This window comes from Corvus cornix, chromosome 1A, assembly GCF_000738735.6.
Source record: "Corvus cornix cornix isolate S_Up_H32 chromosome 1A, ASM73873v5, whole genome shotgun sequence".
Lineage (NCBI taxonomy): Eukaryota > Metazoa > Chordata > Aves > Passeriformes > Corvidae > Corvus > Corvus cornix.
In genome coordinates, this window is record NC_047057.1 from 55,417,741 (window position 1) to 55,438,547 (window position 20,807).

At 42.0% G+C, this 20,807-nt stretch overlaps 1 protein-coding gene across 5 annotated transcripts in view; it reads right to left on the minus strand.

Annotated features, from left to right (window-relative positions):
• Nucleotides 1-20,807, minus strand: part of TBXAS1 (thromboxane A synthase 1) — a 262,387-nt gene that overhangs the window by 223,221 nt on the left and 18,359 nt on the right. For 4 of the 5 annotated variants that reach the window (XM_010410436.3, XM_010410438.4, XM_019292584.3 and 1 more), the window contains one exon: nt 7,073-7,263. In XM_010410436.3, the coding sequence (XP_010408738.3) occupies nt 7,073-7,170 (98 nt within the window). In that variant the 5' untranslated portion in view covers nt 7,171-7,263. Of the gene's footprint in view, nt 1-7,072; nt 7,264-9,828; nt 10,236-20,807 lie in introns of those variants that run through there. The other variant, XM_010410437.4, reaches the window with a different exon arrangement.

The following is a 20,807-nucleotide window of genomic DNA, read 5'->3' on the forward strand; positions in this document are numbered from 1 at the left end:
TGAGGAGTTCTAACCTGTCAAAACTGCCCACTGTTTTAACTTTTCATTTAAGAGGGAACACAGGCAGGCTGGCAGGACACTTTGTGTGCTATCTGAAAGTGGAGTGACAAAAATCCACACACCTTGAAGCACAGGGGGATCAACAAATCCCCCCAGTGCAGGGCAACCACAGGAACAGCCAGTATGCACCCCTGGGGTTCAGGGAAGAGCAGAGCTCATGGCAGTGTTTGAAGCAGACCTGAGAGGCCCCTGTGAGCCTGGCAATTAAATGCACAGACACAGCGAGAGACAGCGCCAGTGCAATGGGATGGAGTGCCCCACTGCTTGCAGACCTTTCTCTCTGAGGAAGTTGTTTACATTGCCTTCTCCCACCATCTAATTTCAATTCCATTTAAAGCACCACCAGCAGGGTATTAAGTTCCTCATGTTCCTAATACTGTCAGTAGATGGAGGCAGGAGCTCCTAGAAGATAATTTGGAGTACCCAAAATCAGTTTGAGAGGGACCCAAATATCCCCAAATTAAACAAAGCAACCTGCCCGAAGGCAAAAAGCAGATCAAAAGTTAAAACCAAACTGCTGGTCCAGAAGAGCTCAGTGAAGCTCCAGAGCAGACTCTCAGGCAGAAGTTGCCTGATGGAGAAGTCAGAGTACTTCCCTCCCTTGCTGGTCTCTCCTGCCTGTGCAACCCAGCTGAGACCAGACCCAGGCCATTGCAAGCCCCACAGGAGGGGGAAGCAGAAATGGGACGGCTCAAGGGCTGTGTCCAGCTCCTATTTGCTCTTGCGTCATTTGTGTGCATTAGACAGCTTTGCAGCTTGTTCCACTGGACATGGATCTGGAGATCACAGCAGAACACAGGTAACTATACTTGTTTCATGAAAGGAAGCCATCCTATCCCTGCCTGTCTGCCTTTACATACTATTAAGGCTCCAATCTCCATGCACTAAAATCAAACTATGCTTTAATTTGGGATTTAATGGGGAAAGGCATGAAAAAGTTCAGGGAAAAATGAAGACCACAAGGAATTAATAGGCCGGAGATTGACTTTTTTACACAGTGTTTTTAGGGTAAAGTGCACCTTCACAAAAGCAAAAAGCTCAGCAACTACTTGAGGGCCTTCAAATAAACACTGCTGGACACGTAATCTCTAAACTGAAAACAAAACAAAGCTTGAATATAGACCGTTTCTGAGTTTTGCAGTGCAGTGCAACCAAGGAAAACCAAAGCTGCACAGCACTGAAGACCCAGCTACATTTGTCTGAATAACCAAGGTGTTATAACAGCCTCTGAGGATACCCCAGAGAACCTAGCTCTGAAGCTGTGATAGCAACAACAGAAAACTGTTCTGCTTCTTCCCCAAAATGTAAGATAATTTTGCTTACCTAAAAGCAGCATAATCAGGGCACTGAGTGAACTTCATTCTGGATGATCAAATCTACTTTGTTTTCAGAGAAATAAAGTATTTTGTCACTTGTGGTATGGCACTTTTCCAAATTATAATTCAGTAATTCAGCAGTATAATTCTGCTCCTCAGGCTCACCTAGAGATGCTTGATTTAGCTCAAAGACAAGGCCATATATTGCACAGCTGTGGGATCAAATTATGTTTGACACATTCGTGGGAATTCCAGATTTGCTTGATGTGAAACTGCATGACAAAGACAATTCAGAATCTTTTTAGGTTTTTTCTGTCATCAACATCAGTTTGCTGATGTTTCCTGTTGAGTCAGATCCTTCTAGCCTTTCTAACGGGACATTCAAATAAAGAGGAGGGAAGCAGAATGATTTCCACTGACATAATGGCCATTTTAGGAAAAAACCAAAACAACCACCAGCTGGGGTTAACAGAATGTTAAAAACCCCAAAACTTCCCAGCCTTCTGACCCTGTAAACCTGATGCTGGGTTCACTGCAAACTGAGAAGCTACAAGGTTGTCATAGGAGAAGACTCATTAGGGACCATAACCTTAGGTCCCAGCTCAGAGGTCAGACATTGCTGGTCAGAAGGATGTGGGAGATGGAGACAAGTCCAGCAGCGAGAGCCCAGGAGCAATACAGGAGCACCAGCCCCCGAGCACTCGCTACCTACAGAGCTGTGCCTTCTGCCAGAAAGAGGAACGAGCAGGCTTTGACACCTGAGCATTAGGATGCCTCTCTGAACCTCTCACCTCAAAGAGCCTGATATAAGAGCAGAGCTGTACATCCTTCTGAGTGTTTGCTGATGCTCCACACCCAGGCCTGTTTCCAGCCAGAGTGGTCCTTGCAGCCCTGTGCCTTTGATGGCAGCAGTGCCAGGCGGAAAAGTTAGGGCCTACCTACCCAGAAAGGATCCAAGTTTTGTACTGCCTGTCCCTGGATCTGTCCAGAAGCATTATCTGGATGTGTTAGCGGGAATAATCTACTTCTCTTATGCCTGCACTCAGACCATAAGCCTAGATCTCTAGCTGTCAAACATCTTTCATAAACAGTGATCTTTTGAGGGGCAAAAATTGGTCCAAGGTCTAGTATTAGGTGGCATTTACTTTAGAAAAAAAGAAGGTTTAGCTAACTCAACCCCAAACAGCAAGGTTCTGCAAAACCAGAATGAAGCTTTTGCTGAAAAAAGATTACCTCTAAACATTCCCTTTAGAGCCCTTTCCAAAACCACAGATGCAAAGTAATGCCAAACAAGCAATGGTATTGAAGTCACCTGTACGGAAATACTTCCTTGTCCTGAGATCAACTTCTGGCGTGGGTTAGTACAGGTATGGCACCAACTGATGAACTCTAACACGTGTGTCCCATGTCTAAGAATGTCCCCCATCCACCTGTATGCAAATGTCTACACTTAAGGTCAGAGGAGGAAAAATATTAAGTTCAGTTTTCATTCGTTTTTATCAGAGACTGCAAATTCTCTGGGTCAGGATTGATTTGTTCTGCACTGGGTGGACAGTACCTTGATCTAGGGGGACCCCAATCCCTTAGTCTCTCTATACTTGTCCGTAGCACAAGCGATCATTAATATTACTTCAATGTAAAAATGACATCTTTCTGAATTACTTAGCTTTTCAGAAACAGACAGGAACACCACTAGTTTATGTTTTGCTATGTTTGAAAGCATGCAATTAGACATGGATCTTGCAAACATAAACAAACACTCCCATCCAACCTCCATGTTTCTAAAAAACCCCAGGTTTGTTTAGACAAGGGGTTGATAATCCAGTTTGAACACAGGTATCTGAATGCTGTGACAGCTTCTTCATAATGCTCAGCTTATGGTACATTAAACTTTAAAGCAAGATAAACTCCTGCTTTCATTTTATCAAACATCTACCCAGACAGCAAAAAGAAAGACACAAAGCAATGTCTGCAGCTACAGCCAAGTATGGGATATCCAACTCAGCATATGTTTGAAATTAAAATGAACAATATGTTGCATAGATATACTACTGTATTTTTCAATGGAGAATATCACTAGGATTTGTAAATGTTAAGCTCAGTCTTCCCTTAAGAGTTTGGTTTTATTTCATGCCTAAAAAAAACCCCTGAGATTCACAGAGATTAGGCAAATAGAGACAGCAGTGCTCACAATTGAGAAAGCAAGTGCTCTTAAAAGAAACTGCTCCGATAATCAGTTTGTGTGGAAGAAATCACAAGGCAGGACATGGACAAGACATTTTTTAAGAGCGCTAACTGTTGTGCCACTGGTATTACTGAACTGTGGTAGTTAGCCATATTATGCCTTTCTGTGGTCAATAAAGCAGTAGCCTGTCGATCACAATAATAATGATGTAGCAACAGACTTCGAAGAATCCATGATAAGAAATCTGCAAGAAGAGACTTTTACCTACAGAGAACAAGTAGTAAGAATGGGAGAGAAGCAGATAACTAAATCCTTCAGGAATGGGGGACAGCAAAGAGGCTTGAGCAGCCTCTTAACAGATTACCAAAAAACAACTTCCCATTCAAATCCAAATAGACTATGTACCCAAAAAGCTTCATAGCTCTTTCTACTCCCAACATTAAATCAACTACCATAAAAAGCCTCTCCTTAGAGCTGACTTAAGGTCATGTAGAAGACAAACACTGAAAAGTTATAGTTGCTCCACTGATTTAAAAGTGACACACTACGCTACAAGCAACACCTTCATATTACACTGATGACAACGCATGAGAAATCAGAGATGTGCTATTACATGATTTGTTATAAAGAGTTTTTGATGATCTTCATTGTACCATAAATAACTGCACAAAAAATTATCAAATCATCCAAGTTTCTTCCTAAGACTTATAACTTCAAGTTTATTTTATGCAGCTACAGCCTCTCCTCCCTTTCCCAATCAACCCTTTCTTCTCTCCCTCTTTCATATGACCTCACCATACCCAAAAATGTGAAGAGATTGGCCTTATCACAGCTTAGCAAGATACCACCTGCCAGCTGAACTGTGACAAATCCCAGCTGGCCTTACAATACACACACTAACAGGGACTGAGGCTGAGCCAATGGACAGCAGCTCAAGGCTGTCATTTAAATCACGGAGTACCCCCATCCACAAAAACCATGCTAAGAAAAGAGCTCAAAAACATGAACATTGCCATTGCCACATTCCTATTCTAGTGTGCATTAGAACTTTTGACTCTCTCCTCCACCTACAGCTGCCTTCTGTTGAGCCTTACTAAGCCTTTCACAGCCAATAAGGTGGACAAACTGCCCGTTCTTTGCACTCATACAACAGTTGACACAACGTGACCCCGATCAATCATAAGCTACAATCATAACAAAATTTACAATAGCAAATATTCATTCCTCCCTTTCCCCAGGATTACCCTTCTAAAAAGATACAATCCTGGCAGAAAAAGCTAAAAAAAAGAATAATTCAGTAGTTATTAAAAAATTAGGATAAGGCTTATAAGGAAAACCTCAAAGGAACTTTAAGAGTTATTACTTAATTATTACTCCTGCCATACGCAACACTCATGTTTTCTAACTCCTAGAAGAGCCAGATAATCAGGTATACAACATGACTGTAATAAAAACATTGCCTAGAATTAGAGACCTGCATTTCTATTAGCAACCATTTTACACACTGTTTAAATAATTCCTTGAACCCAAGGTTTCAGTCATTGTCATGAATAAAGGAAGATGTGAGCATGCATTGAGTTTTACTGATTTGTTTAAACAAGCATGCAGTATAAAAAACTTTAACAAAATAGACTCAAATTAGAAAGCTGACAAGTTTGAACAACAACTACCATGCTTACAGATGTGTTTCAAGACTTTAACCTTACGGGCTCAGTCACTGCATTTTACTGAGATAAATAGATCTGAACAGCTCAGCCACCAGGCAAACCTACCAACAGCCCATAGCTTATTTCATTGCAGGTTTAAGAATCGCCAGCTTCCCATTGGAAGAGTGATCTATATGCACCTGTATTTAATAAGCTACTTAAAAATCAACTTGAATCTGTAGATCAACAAGATTGGTTAGTAATAACCATTGGCAGTTAAGAGTATAAAACACTTTCCCCACATAAAACTTTGGCATACTTTTCTTGGTGCTTTCACAGAACTCACCTTCCACCAGACACACTGAATGGGGCGTCCCTACTGTTAGACAATTTCCCACCTCACTGCTAAGTTGAACTTTTTGAAACTTTTATGGTAGGCACTCCATTCAGCAGTAACTGACCACAGCCATGAGTCTGGTTTAACTCTGCAATTAGAGCTAGGTTTGTTAATGGCCAGACCAAATGTGCACTAAACCTTAACTTTAAGGGGAGGAATAGTCTTCCCCAAACTGAACCAGAAAATGAGGCCCTGGGCAAGCACACACCAGACAGTACCTGACATTTACAAGGAGCAGTTCCCGGTCTTCAGAGGTCTTGGCACATCTGGACATGTGCTATGTGGAAGTATCGGGCTATTTCAAATGACTCACAGGTGGCCAGATCTCACCAGCTGATCTGCTGCTTTTCTGAACTGTGGATGTGCCTCTGTCCTCCCTCTCTCCCCCTTACACGCCCAGAGATGCACAGGTCTGCAGCTAAACAGCATGGTCTTACTTAATGACCTAGAGCTGCCATTCTTTTTCCCAGTAAAATTCAGAGGAAGTAGGACTTCGATGTTTGTGATGATTTGGGCAGATCTTGCTAAGAAAGCAGGCTCACCCACCTATTTCATACAGCAACACACGTCAAATATGGGTTTGACCCTTTTTAGTCTCCCTAGACCCTCCCTGGACACAGAAGGAAGCTGAACAAAGCTCAACAGGGTGAAAGAATGACAAAATATATGCAAAGTGATCTGTCATTTACATTGCTACAACAATTGTGCTGAACTCATGGTGCCATCACTATTCTCTTCCAGATTACCTTTGGATTTCTGTTGGATTTTTTTCCGCAACAGTCCCTGAAACCTTTCCTTGAACACTCATACAACTGAAAAAAACCCCATTCTTTTACTGAAAGGCAGGATTTGAAGAGACACACAAGTAAAAAAAGTCAGAAAAACACTCCCAGTTCAGGTAATTTAATTTCTGAAATAAACTGTCAGGACAGGGTGAGGGTTTTTTCATTTCAGCACAGCTCACTGCAATGCCTACTGTGCTAACCATTAGGGCTGCTGTTATTCTGATTTGTATCCACTAGTCAGTGTGGAAAGAACAAGAGAGGAAATTCAAGCAGCAGTTAAAGTGTCTGTACACTTAAGCCAAAGAACAAGAGTGCAGCATAGTACAGAGAAGAGAACCAACAAGTACTTGTTTTCTTTCTGACCTGGACCAATGTTCCTGCTGCCCAAAGAAATTAATAAGAAACCAACAAATAAGTTCTTAATTTAGAATAAGTTCTTAATTTTTGTTAGCAGTTGGTAAAGCACTTACAAGACAGTATTTCAAGGAGAAAATTCTCTAAAAGCATCATGAGTTTTCTGAGTATTTATTGCACCCTCTGCAGCCAAACCAACTCCCCCTCCATTTCCCTCTTACGCAATTACCTTCCAGTTTCCCCTCATGGATAAAAGACTCTACAGATGCTGGTGGAGCTTCAGCAGGGTTTGTGCCTGATGTGCAGCCCACATCACTGTTATCACTTACCAATACAGCAGGACCAGGAAGATCGCCAGCAAAGCCAGGGTAACTGTGGTACTGTTCATTTCTAGGGAGGCAAGTGCCAGGAGATCTACAGGCTCCATTTTCCTCCACTACAGCTCCAGCCTTGAGTGGTGTGTGCAGGGGAAAGCCTCTGCAAGGGCTGATAAAGCCTTCCACAGCTAAATGAATGACATCTGCAACAAAACAGGAACCGAGAGAGCAAAAACGTGTCAAGCACAAACTGCAAACCTTTCCTCTTCTCATCAACTGCACACTCTGAGACAGAACTTGAAGGTTCCCTGAATGGTAGAATGTAGCAATTTCCCCCCTCCCACTGTTGTTGACTGCCATGCCAGTAAATATTTACATACCCACCGCTTGAGACATCAGTGTTGCTGAATAGGTTTTTAGACCTCAAGTATGGGAAGCTGGGGAATGTGTGGGGAAAAGTAATGGGGAAGACAGCCTGACCATCTTACAGATCATGGGAGAAAAATATAAAGGCACTTCAGGGGTGCCCTGACATACACACAGTGGCATTTTCTAAAGTAACAAAAACAGAGCATTTTTGCAATATTAAACTTCATTAGCACTTAATTTCCAAGCTGGTTATACCTTGTAAGAATGGAAAAAGTAAACTTAAAATTACCACAACCAAAAGGAGGAATTAGAGGAAAACTGGTCTAATGTGACTTCTAGAATGCATATAAAGATAGAAATAATGAGCAGAAAACCTCAATTTTTTGGGGTAGTACCAGATCCATAAGTCAGTATCTGCCACAGTGATGAGTCCACACTGACAGCATTGTTTGGCTGTATCATCTCAAGTTCATGAGTCCTACAGCTAATTTTCCTGGCTCAGTGCACTTTCCCCCTTGGGGGTATCACTAACCAGTCTCTCCAGAGATATGCTGGCTACCCTTAGGTTGTATTTCTAGTATCAGATTTAACATCAATATGGTCAAATCTACTATCTCTGCACTGTGGCACAGTCAGGCTGCCACAGCCCCTTGAACAACCCGCACACAACCATCAAGTTTTGACTGCAGTTCTGGAAATGGTTTGTTCTCCATATATGAATTCTTCAGCTTTCTTCCATATTTTCCTGCCTGCAAACCTCAATCCTGTTTTAAGCATCTGATCCAGTCCAATTAGAAAGGTAAACCAAAAAACACACCTTGAAGCACTTCTATGAGAGCAGTCCACCAACCTGCTATACAGTAAAGTAACCAAATTCCATGATCGAAAAACTCTTCAGGACAACATCAGAAGCAGCAGCTTGCAAGTAAACACCTCTGCCCACGACGAAATTCCCTGTACTGTCCAGTATTGTTTGTTACTTATGAAACTATGAATACTCATATATGTGCTGCAGAGTTCCCACCCATCCTAAAAAACATATTTGAAAGTTAAGGAAATCAATGTTATGCAAAAATTTAGTTTTTGAATTATATGGTAACCTTGAGAACCAGAAATTCTGTAAAATCTGATTCTCATAACACACCCGATGAAGAGTGGTTTCTTCTGTTACTACCCCAAGACAATAGCTTAGATTTAATGTGCAAGGCTTCTCCAATATCACTGTATTACATTTCCTGCTTTTATCAGAGAACTTAATAATATAGGTATCAAAAAAGTAAAGTCTCTAACACAATGGAGTTTAATTTTAAGAAGATTTGGCTCTACTCTAACTGAATCACTGCTATTTTGGTTCCCTGTGCTTCACAACTGCATTAATTCCCTTCCAGCCTCAGATCCTTACAGAGTAAGTAAAAGGTGTTAACCAGCTCATCAGCTCCACAGAACAGCAACGTGGTTCACAGAAAACCTTGCTTCATGTATTAACAACTCCATTGCTATTCTAGGTCAATAACAGCTCTGCTGGCTTGCTGCTGCTGGCAAATTCTCCAAGAACAACTGCAACAAGATTCAAGACCAGTGACACAAGGAATTAATCAGTGGGCACAAGCTAATCCCAACCAGCAACCAATCCTGTGGGACTTTCAGAAAAAGAAAAAAAAAATCAAGCATTGATATGTGTCAAAGTCTTTTCAAAAAACTAAACCAACCATCACAAGGGTAGAAGACAAGAAATAATATTCCAATTTCACTTTAATTTACGTGGCTTTTTACTAAAAGACATTTTTCTGCACATAGAGGACAGATGTTCTCCTATTAAAATCACCTGCATGTCTCCTATCAGCACACACAGGTCAAGTACAGACCTCACTTGTTTTTCAAGAATCACTGGAGTGTTTTCCCAGTCACACTGAGACACAGGACGTATGAATAGTTCTTAACATACACTTAAGAAAGAAAATAGGGTCTCCAGTTTGGAAGAGAACACATAATCAAGCTTTTTTTTTTTCTTTTCTTTTTGTCCTTTTCTGTTACTGATGTTGGGCTTTGTTTTGTGTTACTTTTTAAGCCTCATCCCCTGTTTCTTGCTGAAGGATTTTAACTTGGCACCGCCAACCATTAAGAAGGGTGGCAAGCATTGACTCCAAAACTTACCTGGAGCACTTCCCATCACAGGCAGAGGAACTTAACAGCTATCATTTCAGAGTTAGGGACCTAGGCTCTGTGAGGAGTCGCATAAATCCTCATGATGCTTTGCAGGGTGGGGAAAAAAGGAGTCAGGGATGCAGACAGCAATGAAAACAAGCTATTTATCAATCCTGAGATTCTCTTTACAAGTTTTTTTATGTGAGAAATGTCATCCTAATTAATAGTTAATAGCACAGATATTTTTCACCAACCTCCAAGTTCCTTTTGTGGAGTCACGCTGGCCAGTATAGTAACGGTATCAAAGAACTAGGGAGACAGATACAGAGTCCTCCCTAACAGCATGCTGGAGGAAGCCAGAGACAAGCAGAAGAGAGCCTTTTCCTGTCAGACTGCTGTGAGTCAGCACTGCTTGTATTTGAATCCACAAGGCTTCCCTCAAGATTGCATCTACCAAGGTTTGCAGCTCCTCGACACGATGCCATCCACACTCTTCTCTTACGTAGCAATTAAAATCCACAGACCACCACCTTGTTCATCACAGATGTTGACTAAAACCTGCACTGAAGACACCCATCTCATCCTTCATTCCCCACCACTGCCTGGGAGCTCCCTGGCAAACGACAGACCTCCCAGACAGAAGGATTTCAATGCTGAACAGCCAGAGCTGCAGCCTGCACGCACATTCGCAGCAGTAGCTGTTAAACAGGGAAGTACACAATTGCATTCAAAGTCTGAGAAGCTGAACTGTTCCTCGGAAAAAGAACAAAAACTTGGCACCCAGACAATCCAGGTTTTACAGGAAACCTTTGTGCCTCAGAGCCTTGTCTGAGTCCAGTAATATTTTCTGTAAATGCTCTTCCAAAACAATGCATTTCAACTTCCAAAGGAATACAGCTGTGGCTGTGAGCCTCAGCAATGCCTGACATACACAGGTAGTGTTCGGACATGAAATAGAGAGTTTATTAAAAAGCAGGACTATAGACCTTCCCAGTAAACCTAAATCACGTTAAGGATTTTGACCTGTCTTCAAAGCATATCAAATGGAAAGTGTAGTCTCATATTTCAGGAGCTACTGACTACACCAGCTAGACTAACCACACACTCCTGCTAATGACCAAATTCAATTCCTCTTGTGCTATTCTACCTCATATATTTTGGGTCTATAATAATCTAATTAAGGCTGAGCCACACCAACTTTATGATAGATGAAGGAAGTCAGGGAAGATGTTAAGTTTTAATTTTATAGCAGTTTGTGTCTATAGAAATTTATAGCACAGTCTTCAGATCAACAAAATCCTGCTACAGACAGCTTAGCCACGGAATACTGCAGACAAATACCACAGAACAGCTTAAAAAAGAGATTAATCAGTGACTAGTTTATGTATAAGCTTTAACAAAGCCCATGTACCGAAATGTGTAAGTATATATGAAAATAATTTATCTTAAAGCAAAAACCTTTCCAGAGCCAAAATGAATTCTCAGCGTCTTCAAGGCAGACCAATCATCAAAAAAAAAAAAAATCCAGAGGTACTTTTTTTTTTTTTTTAAATTTAAAACAACCTTAATATCCAAAGTACTGGAAATATTAATGTATTGGAATAGAAGGATTTACAATGGCCATCTGTGACTTAATTATTACTATCCCTGTTCAAGGATTGATTAAGCAGATTAATCAGATGATTCTGTACTCCTGCATGATAAACTATGACAAACTACCGAACAGACTGACCACCAAGGCATCAGAGCCTACTAATAAAGATCCTGCTCTACATTCAAAACAGACAGGAGCACCAAAAGGACACCATGAGCTCATGGGAGATTCTTGAGTCACCTTGCAAAAAGTCACTCCAATAAAGTGGATCTCAAAAGGCAAACACGGTAAAACCACACTGAGGAGGCCACTTTCATGGCACTTCCAACTGAGAAGCGGAAAGACATACTTCTACACTTAAATTGTTTTGCCAAGTCAGAACCTGGTTATATTAACCTAAATGCTTCTCAGGAAACAAGCACACAGTTTAAAATTCTAGGAAATAGCTAAAATATTATGCAAACTTATACTTCATTAACAAATTTAATCTTAGCTGACTAGAAGTTATGGTGCTTCAAACTCAGCCAGTATCTTAGAGGCTAAAAAACTCATTATGCTAACTAAATGTAGAGCCACTGTACTAGGTCCCCTCTAAAGCAACAAGCTGTGAGATATCCTAGTTATTTCAAAGAACTCCTCTTAGAAATAGCACAGGTTTTGTGGTCAAAAGGAATGACAGTTTCTTCCTCTTGCTGGGAGAGTTCGGAATGAGTTTCAAAAATAAAGTTACCTTTGCTAATAGTGACATTAAGATCTTACAGCCCCTGTGAAATTCCAGAGAAAGCAGAAATTAGTGTAACATCTGCTGCCTGTCGCCAGGCATTTCTAAGCAAATTGACTTTATTAAATAATTGGTAACTTGTTTATATTTCTATAGCTTGCTGTAGAAACATTGATTGATTCAAGCAATCCTATAATTTCATTGTCCTATAAACTTGACTGGAGATAAATAAGGATTTATGTTCATGGATCAATAGCTCCACAATCACAGCAAAAGCCAAAAAACCCTGCCTAGACTAGTCTTGTAGTTGCAGAGAGACATATAAATGTTTGCCTTTGTAAAAATATTATGGTAAGAACTGCTAAGTTATAATTTCTTTGGTGAAGCTCAGTTCATAAAACACCATGAAAAATACCTAACCTTATTTGTCTGATTGAAAACCTACTGTAGATAACAAACTCCAGGCTTGAATTCTCCAAACTATGCTTTGGTGCTGGATCACAGGTCAAAAGAACTGTGAAAAACTTAACAGAAGTACCTTGTTCTATAATTTAATTAAACAAACTTATTGACTAATACAACATACTTATCAATACCCTGTCAAAATTCAAAATCACAAATGGGGAAGGCACCAACAGTCTCAAAAAACTTGAACCTCAGACAAGGTAAAGAAGTGTTCTTCGCATGAGGTCCACCACTGTTTTTTCCAAATATCACACGCTCCCAGAAGAAACTCCACAGATGTGAATGGAGAATGTGCCCATGGGTTATGGCCTTCAGCCTGACAAGAATGCTAGAATTCTTCCCATCTGGGAACTAACGGTCTAAAATCAGAGGGTTTGGATGCAATTGTCCCTCTGAGATGAGTTAGAGAGCAAAAAGAGAGAGCAAATGAATGTGCAATGTATTAAATGATACAAACACGCCAAAACCAGAACAGGTACTACACCTCAGGCACTACCACTACTAGTCTCTGCACAGAAGAGGCAGTAAACTGGCAAAAAGGAGAAAGAAAGTTGGCAATGAAGCAGGTCAGACTAATACTATTGCCACAGCAATGGTTTTCATACCTCAAAAAGCCCAGAAGCTATTAGTTTACATCCACATGTAGAAATGCAACCTGACTGCAAAGAAGCTCAAACTGGCAGCAAAACGAATCACTGAGGACCAGTTCTTCAGCAGTTCTTTAGTGGCATCTACAGAACCACTTCTTAAGATGCAGAAACACCCCTTCACAGGACGCTCTCCTGAAGAACACCAGGTGCAGGGTTTGGTAATGCTGCTCTGACTTCTGTAGATGTGGCAGGGGAAGCTGTTGTCCTGTTGCCTCACTTGCCTTTGAAAATGTTCCCCATGATAAGCATTTCAAAATGACAATAACTGCACTGTGAACAACCATAATGAATATTTTCAGATGGCAGTAAGAATACAAAATTTATGGGGCACTGAAACACACAAAGCTGAGACAGGAAGATACATAAAACCTTCACAGTGTGGGGCAAACGCAGGGACAATATAAAGTATACTGAAACACCTTATTTTCACTAATACCCCTATACAGAGCATATTTGCTGCCTAAATGTATGCATCACATGATGAATAATTCTTGGTAGATCATGCCAAATATTCTCAAAGGCCTTCTTACCCATAGGAAAGGGAGCACAGATAACTAACATGCAAACTGCAGCCCCCTTATACACAGCAGAGGAGCACATGCAACATACGGGCAGCTTTACTCTACTTCAGCCTTTTGTGCTTTCCCATTCATTGGGCTTTTTTGCTGCAGACTTTTCTGCTGGCCACTTGTACACTAATTCACCAAATCAGAAATCCCTTCAGCTATCTCATTCTCAGCAGACATGCTGTAACATGGACATGCATAACCAGTGAGGGGAGAGAAAAAAAAGAGGAAGTGGAAAAAGGAAAAAATTATGCAATCACAAAACCAGCACTTCCAAATCCCAAGTTCTTTCTGAAGTCTTGGTTGAGTTTTTTTCCTACAGCACTGGCTGTTCATTTGTGCAACTGGGACAAATACAGGGGGAAAAGACTGTCAAGCTCAAAGCAAGGAAAAAAGTGCTCAAAAGCTGTGAAACTCAAAGGATCAGGGCTAAAATACTAATTAAACTATTTTAATTGCTCAATTTAAAAAATTGCATGTTTGTCCTGCAGTCTCATGAATCTGAGAGTAAATTTGTGATTTCTGAATTCTTGAGGTTAGCAATACTTGCAAAAGGGCATGAACCCAATAAGCTGACCTATTAGCCAAGGGAAGAGAGGTTAAGTGGAAGACTAAATAACCTGACGTTATGAGTTGAAACAGCAAGAAAAACTTAGTCTCAACAAGATTTCAATCCTGCTGACACTCCTTTTAACTTCATCTCTCAAAGCGTGCTGTAGTTGGGATCTTAGCCTAAAGTTTACAGAGTCCAGCCTCCTTCCTACCTTCTGATGCCTTCTACCAAGTGGCAGATAAGCCTGGCCTTATATTGTAGCTGGGCTAGTGCGAGAAGGAAATATGTATCCTTCTCAGGATATAGGGAACTTTCTCCTCAAGAGCCCCTGCTCTGTCTGTGGCAGCTCAAGCTAACTAGAAATGCCAGGAACTACCCAGATGCATGACAGACTAGCTGGGTCTACTTCAGACAGCCCAGGGACAGAGGGAGGTTATGGTGAGCTGTAATTCAGAGGGGCCCCTGTGGATGCGCATGAGTATTCTAAGGGTGTAGCAAGGAATTTTTGTAAGTCTGGTGCAGGTAGATGCTCTCTGTCCTTGTGTGATGCACTCAGCTCTGTGGAGGGGCAGCACCAACTCCAAACATGAAATACTGTTTTTCTCTCAGTATATGTAACTCCAATGAACCTTACTGAAGCACTGAGGGTACACTGAGAAGATTACACTCCTTAATGCGCAGTTACAGCTGTACTGTAAATGCAACATTACACATTTTCTATTATGGTTCAAGACCACTCCGCTCTTCAAGACTGTTATAAACCTCAGAAAACAGGGGTTTATAATGGAAACACTGAAACACTCAACTCTAAAAACCCCAGCAGAGAGGAAATACAGCTATAAATTCAGCTTTTCTTTTCCAGCATACACATTGGCAAGTTATGAATAATACGTATTTCTACACTTACAACAGACAGACACACACACTGCTTAGCGTAACCTCTGCTGTGGAGGTGGAGGATGGAAAGAGCTCACAGTGGAAAGAGCAACCTTTCTTCTTGTGTTTTAGTCACTGCAACTGCAATAATGACATAAACCCAGCAATTGAAATTTAGTAGCCTGTGCACCAGGGTTGACTTTCAAATGTGTTTTTTTCAGAAAGGGTGGGTTATGTTTCTGTGGTCAGCAAGAAAAAGACATGAGCCCCCTCAAACCCCCTCAGCCTTCTTTGTTTTTAAAAAAGAATTGCCTGTTAGGATGCTGTTTAAATGACATTGCAAATCAGCTTGCTATCCATTCAAAAACAGATACTCTCTATATATTCTCTTCTGCATATAATCTGGTGCCTATCTTCTTAACGCTACCAAGAATTGAAATTTGGACTTGTAATTACTGGGCTTGCTAACGTAAAAAACCCCGCTCTGTTTGGTAAGAGAAAGATGGGCATGCAGCTGTACTACCACTGTGGCTGAGGCATTTGAGGATTTCTTTAGATATTATTAGCAACTGCAGAGGTGGGTCAATATAATCCCATTAGCCGTATCACACTGTTCGATTTCTGATGTGTATGAGGAAAGGAAAATAAAACTGACACAATTGCTGGGAGGAGTGCTGATATTGGGCAAACAGGAAAATCCACGCCTGTTTTAAACACTGCAGCCTGACTGTCAGATGGGGAAAGGTAGAGTAGGGAGCTCCATCCACCTTCAGCACCAGGAGGGAGGGGGCAGAGGCCCCCATTACTGCTGCTGCCTGCATGGGGCTTGGTGCCACCACCATCCTCTTCCTCAGGCACCTGCCTTGCCCCAGGGTTTCAGTGGCATCCCCAGCCAACACACTTCTCTGGAGACATTGTTGCAGGAGTTCTGACACCCTGGCTTAAGCTGCCATATATACTGTCCACGTACAGAGAAACACTCAAAGCTCAGCAAGGCTGCATGCAGGTATGATCCCTGCTTTTTGTATTAGTGCTGTTCACATTTAAGAAAGTTTTTGGAATGTGTAGGGAACACTTTCAGATTCAGATGCCCCCATAAATTAATTTCTATTCCACTTCAGATGCGCCCGTAAGTTATTTTCTATTACAAACATATCAGCAGCACCACTAATCAGTCTATGAGGTGTATGAAAAACTTCACCTGGAAAGCAGCCCGTGAGACCTCCCCCGTTACACATGCTGGGATTTTTAAGGTAATGGATTAGTTCATAGAAAGTTTAGCATTTCTCACCAACACCTCTAACACTAGCTATATCATCCTCATTTCAGATCTGAGGGCACTGCGTTTAACCTTTCTGCATGTTTGATTCACGAAGGACACCAGCTCTTCAGCTTTCTGCTTTCTGCCTTTCTGTACGACAGCAGTCCTGACACCACCGTGTGCAAGCCCCACATATGCAAAAGCCGTACCTCACGCTGACCTAGAGCTGCCAAGCCTCTCAACAGGAAGGGAATTGCCTCCTTGTCCAGACCTGCTCAGTTCAGCATTTGGCAACATCTGCAAAGACCAACAGCAAAGCTACTTTATTGCCATTAAAAGGGCAACGCAATTCCGAGCAGAACTGAGAACTCCCCTTCACATCTTCTCTTGGGTGACACTTTTACTAGGAGGGTCTCCTGTCTTAGCTTCAACCTTTTTTGTTTAAATAGGGTCTTGCACCAGTAGCCTCAGTTAAAAACTCCCACTCTGCTCCCACAGTTTTCAGCCTCCCCACTGCCTGCTGCTTCACCCCAGAAGCAGTAGCTGAGAACCAGTGACCCTGACCATAAGTAATGCATACAAAAAAATCACAGGTCTTCAGACTAATTAGTAAATTATTTGTAGGAAAGGACCAGCAGGGTGTAATTGTGTCACTGAACCAAGCCTCTATGCACAGGGCATTACTATCTCATGGACACTTAGCCCTGGGAGGTGTGCAGTGTGTTCTTTTGCAAGGTATTTACCACAGCTCTCTTGTTGGTGCTTATACTCAAGTGTAAGGACCAACAGCAAGGCTGGAATAGTTTCCCAGGCACCTGCTTGCCAGAGGATCACAGCCAAAATGTTCAGAGATGTTTTACCTTACCCACGAAGCACACAAAACCATTTCTCCTGCCTCTGCTAGCTGACCACTTGAGAGAAATGACCACAGCAGCCAATTGTCTTTTTTTAGAGTTTACTGTTTAAGTCGAGATGATCAAGAATCTCTGTGGCAAATTAGCCCAACAGTTACAGAGAAAGGACGCCTGCTGGGACCTCCACTCACAGTCGTGTGCGGGCAGAGAAATCCGTGTCCCCTCTGGGACTCTGCCTTTTATTCCCCAAGAGGCACCACCCTCTTACACCCCAGGCCCTCCCACCATCCATAGTCTGATTGGCTTGTCAGGATGTCATCTCTAGGGGACAGGTTCTCGTCACTGGGGTGATTCGCTGGTCTCGGTCCTAGCAGGAGGTGGTATTTATTCCCTTATGCTAAGGAGACATGACTGGCACAGACCCTCTTCTAGACCTTTCCCTCGTTACCAACTTGCGTACCCCCCCCCCACATCCTAACACTGATACAGAAAGTGCTCCTAACACTACTTCCCCTTAGCAATTGTTAATAAACGAATTTTCTAACAATTAACAATCAACCGACAAAACCATTAATAACCAATAAGTGGTTAACTAATTAACAATTAACAGGGAACCCTTAACCATTCTCTCGGCTACGAAAACCAACTCAAGTCAGTTCAATTATAACACCACTTCTCTGTTTTATTAAGCAACAGGGTGAAACGGAAGCACTTCCACGGATTTTCACTGTAGGGGTCTGAACAGCCTGAAACTGAGTTGCCTCCAGTTTAGCTAACAGCAGATACACTGGAAGAAGGAAATGTACACAGCCTATTGCAGCCACATATTCAAAACGTGTATTTGTCAATTTCTCTCTACTAAGACCTAGAAAGTCAACTTAAAAGGAAAAAAATACTTAGAAAGCAAGCTTAAATTCAGCAAAAAGCTGGATGCTATAAGACCCTTATTCACTAGAGAAAGATTTCCAGCCCCTCTAGGGAGTGGGATTCCTACTTTCACTTTTTCTATGACTGAATGATTATTTGTCCCACTAACCTTTACCTAAAGGAGCCAACACTTCTAACCATGGCTGCAGGGGAGCATGGCTTCTCTACCTGATCCCACATGCTGACACTGCAGACAGTGCTGCCAGCCAAGCCAAACTTTGCCCAAGGATGTACTACAGGAAAGACATGGCAAAGCCTCCCAGCCAAAAGCACGGGGCAAGGAGAACTAGTGTGGACTACAGGATTTACACAGAAAATCCCAGGAGATCTTTACTTTCAGAGGTCTCCCATGCCTCCTCCAGAGGTTCCTGGTTGGGGTGCCAGCCAGCAGCTGTCCTCCAGCAGCCTGACCTCGGCAGCAGTGAGGCGCCGAGCCGTCGCCACCCCTCACACAACAGACAGGTGCTGGGAGAGCCGCCAGGCAGGGCCGCAGGACTACAGCTCCCAGCAGCCCCCCGCGCGTCCCTGCCCTGTCCCCCTCGGCTGCCCCCCGCCACGCCCTCTGGGGGCTGTAGTTCCGCCACCACCCCCAGCCTCTCCCACTGACATGCTCTTGCAAGGAAAGGAGGCTTTGCGTGGCCGCAAACTCTCTGAAACCTTTAATATATTTCTTTTTTTTAAAGTCTATATATGTATGTCTGCATTAAAAATTTAAAAAAAAAAAGGCGCAAAACTCAGCAAATATTCTTATCTCCAGCTGGGGGAAACGGGAAGTTAGCGTACTTCCAATTGTCTTTCTGCTTCTGGTGGGGGTTCTTAGATTTGCTGTGAAGGAAGAGGGGAAAAAGTAGAAAGTAAAAGCTCATAAGCCAGTGTTACCAAATAGCTTTGCAAAATCAGATGGGAAAAACTTAGATGTTCCCATACACTAATTAGTTAATTTTGCAAGGTATTTACCACAAGGTAAATTTGCAAGGTATTTGTAGGCCTCAAGCCTACAAACGTGCCGATACTTAACTGTATCCTCCACTGAAGTGAGTGCAATTGAATCTCATATTCCAGTTGTTCCAGAAACTCAAGGCCTCTAGAAATTATAAGCATGGCTTAGTAATGCTGAGATTTTAAAAGTAATTAAGGGTTTATCCACATTGGGAGTCACTGCGGAGTAGCTTCTCTTGCGTAACTCCCCTTTCCTTTGCTGGACATGTATTTCACACTAACACTGCTTTATTCTGAACTAGTTTGCCCCGTTCAAGCTTTCAGTTCACAAGCTCCCTTTGCCCACATGGATGGACTCATGCAAGGTGAGCCTAAATTGCATGTTCTGTTTTCACCTGGAGTTTGAGTGTTCATTTAGGCATTTGTTCCCAAAAGCTAGGCATTTCTTTTGAAAACTAGAGGTGAAGTTTCTCATACAGTCACTGCTGCCCTGAATTTGGGAGATCAGTAGGATCACTACACACCACAAGACTCACAAAAAACCCCTTTGGGAGCATGTTAGCATATTTGCCTGTGAATGTTTGTTTTTCTAACACAAGGCTGTGCAGAGGAGAGAAGGTTCTCCTTCCAGAGTAAAATCTACTCGTATTAATTAGTCCTTGTGGGTAGCAAGTTTTAACAATTCTTCACAGAGAACATAAAATCTTTAATCTGTCCAGAATATAGCCAAGGCTTTAAAGTTTTGCCCAGTTTTTATTAATTGAATATGCATAAAAAATGTCAACAATGTACAATGAGCCAGAGAAGTTCTTCCAAGACCAGTAGGTATTAAACCCATGGGTATATCAACAGGTCCCCTTTACTTGAGGTGAAGAAGAAGAGAAGGAGAAGTCCTAAGTAATAGGAAATAATAAAATATGAGTGATGCAGGAGGTTTTAATGTCCAGATAGGTGGTACCCATAAAGACTTCTTAGGTTCTATGCAGGACCACACCACAGCCATCTCTGTCCAGTTGCAGGGCAATGTTTCTAAATGAAAAAGGCTTCCCAGATGAGGAGGACATGATGTAGAGGCAGATACTGAGTCCTGCCAGAACTGCAGAGGACCCACACTGCTCTGTGGCTTCCAGCTCTGAGGCACAGCCCAGCTCTGCACGGGACTGAAGGGAAGCTGCAGGACTTCTGCACCCCGATCAATCCATTGAATGGCTTCTGGATTCCGTCTGGCCCAGGGAAGGGTTTAGCTGCTTTGCAAGGCACTACAGCTCATCTTGTACTTCTAGAACAAATTGGCAGCACATGAATAGCACACTTAAGCCATAACCCGGATAAGCCTTCCAGGATAATTGAGATTCTACAGTATGTGACTTTTTATAGTAAGTTTTCATAGACTTGCCAGAAAAATGTGAGTTTTGACCTAGGACTTTTCATTCCAAGAGTTCTGAATAATCTATTTTAATGCAGGTTTAGAAAAGAAAAAGAAAAAAAAGAAGTATGTTCTTTTGACTTCAAGTTCAACTGATAGAAGATTTATTAATCACAATCATGCAATTTATATCAGAATGCCTGTATTAAAGCAGATACATGGAAGAACTGGAATGGATTGCTTCCCAAGGTCTTGTGGCATTAAAAGTGGAATTATGTTTGCTTTCTTCTTTTGTTTTGAACTCTCTAGCACTTGGTTGACTGAGGCAGTCTCTCTTATTAAAAACGAGATATAAGAGAACCGCTTTTGTGAATGCACAGGGTTATTACTTATTCCAACAGGTATTTTGCTAGTTTCTGACTTGCATAACTACAAACACCATGAATAAGTCTATTGAAACT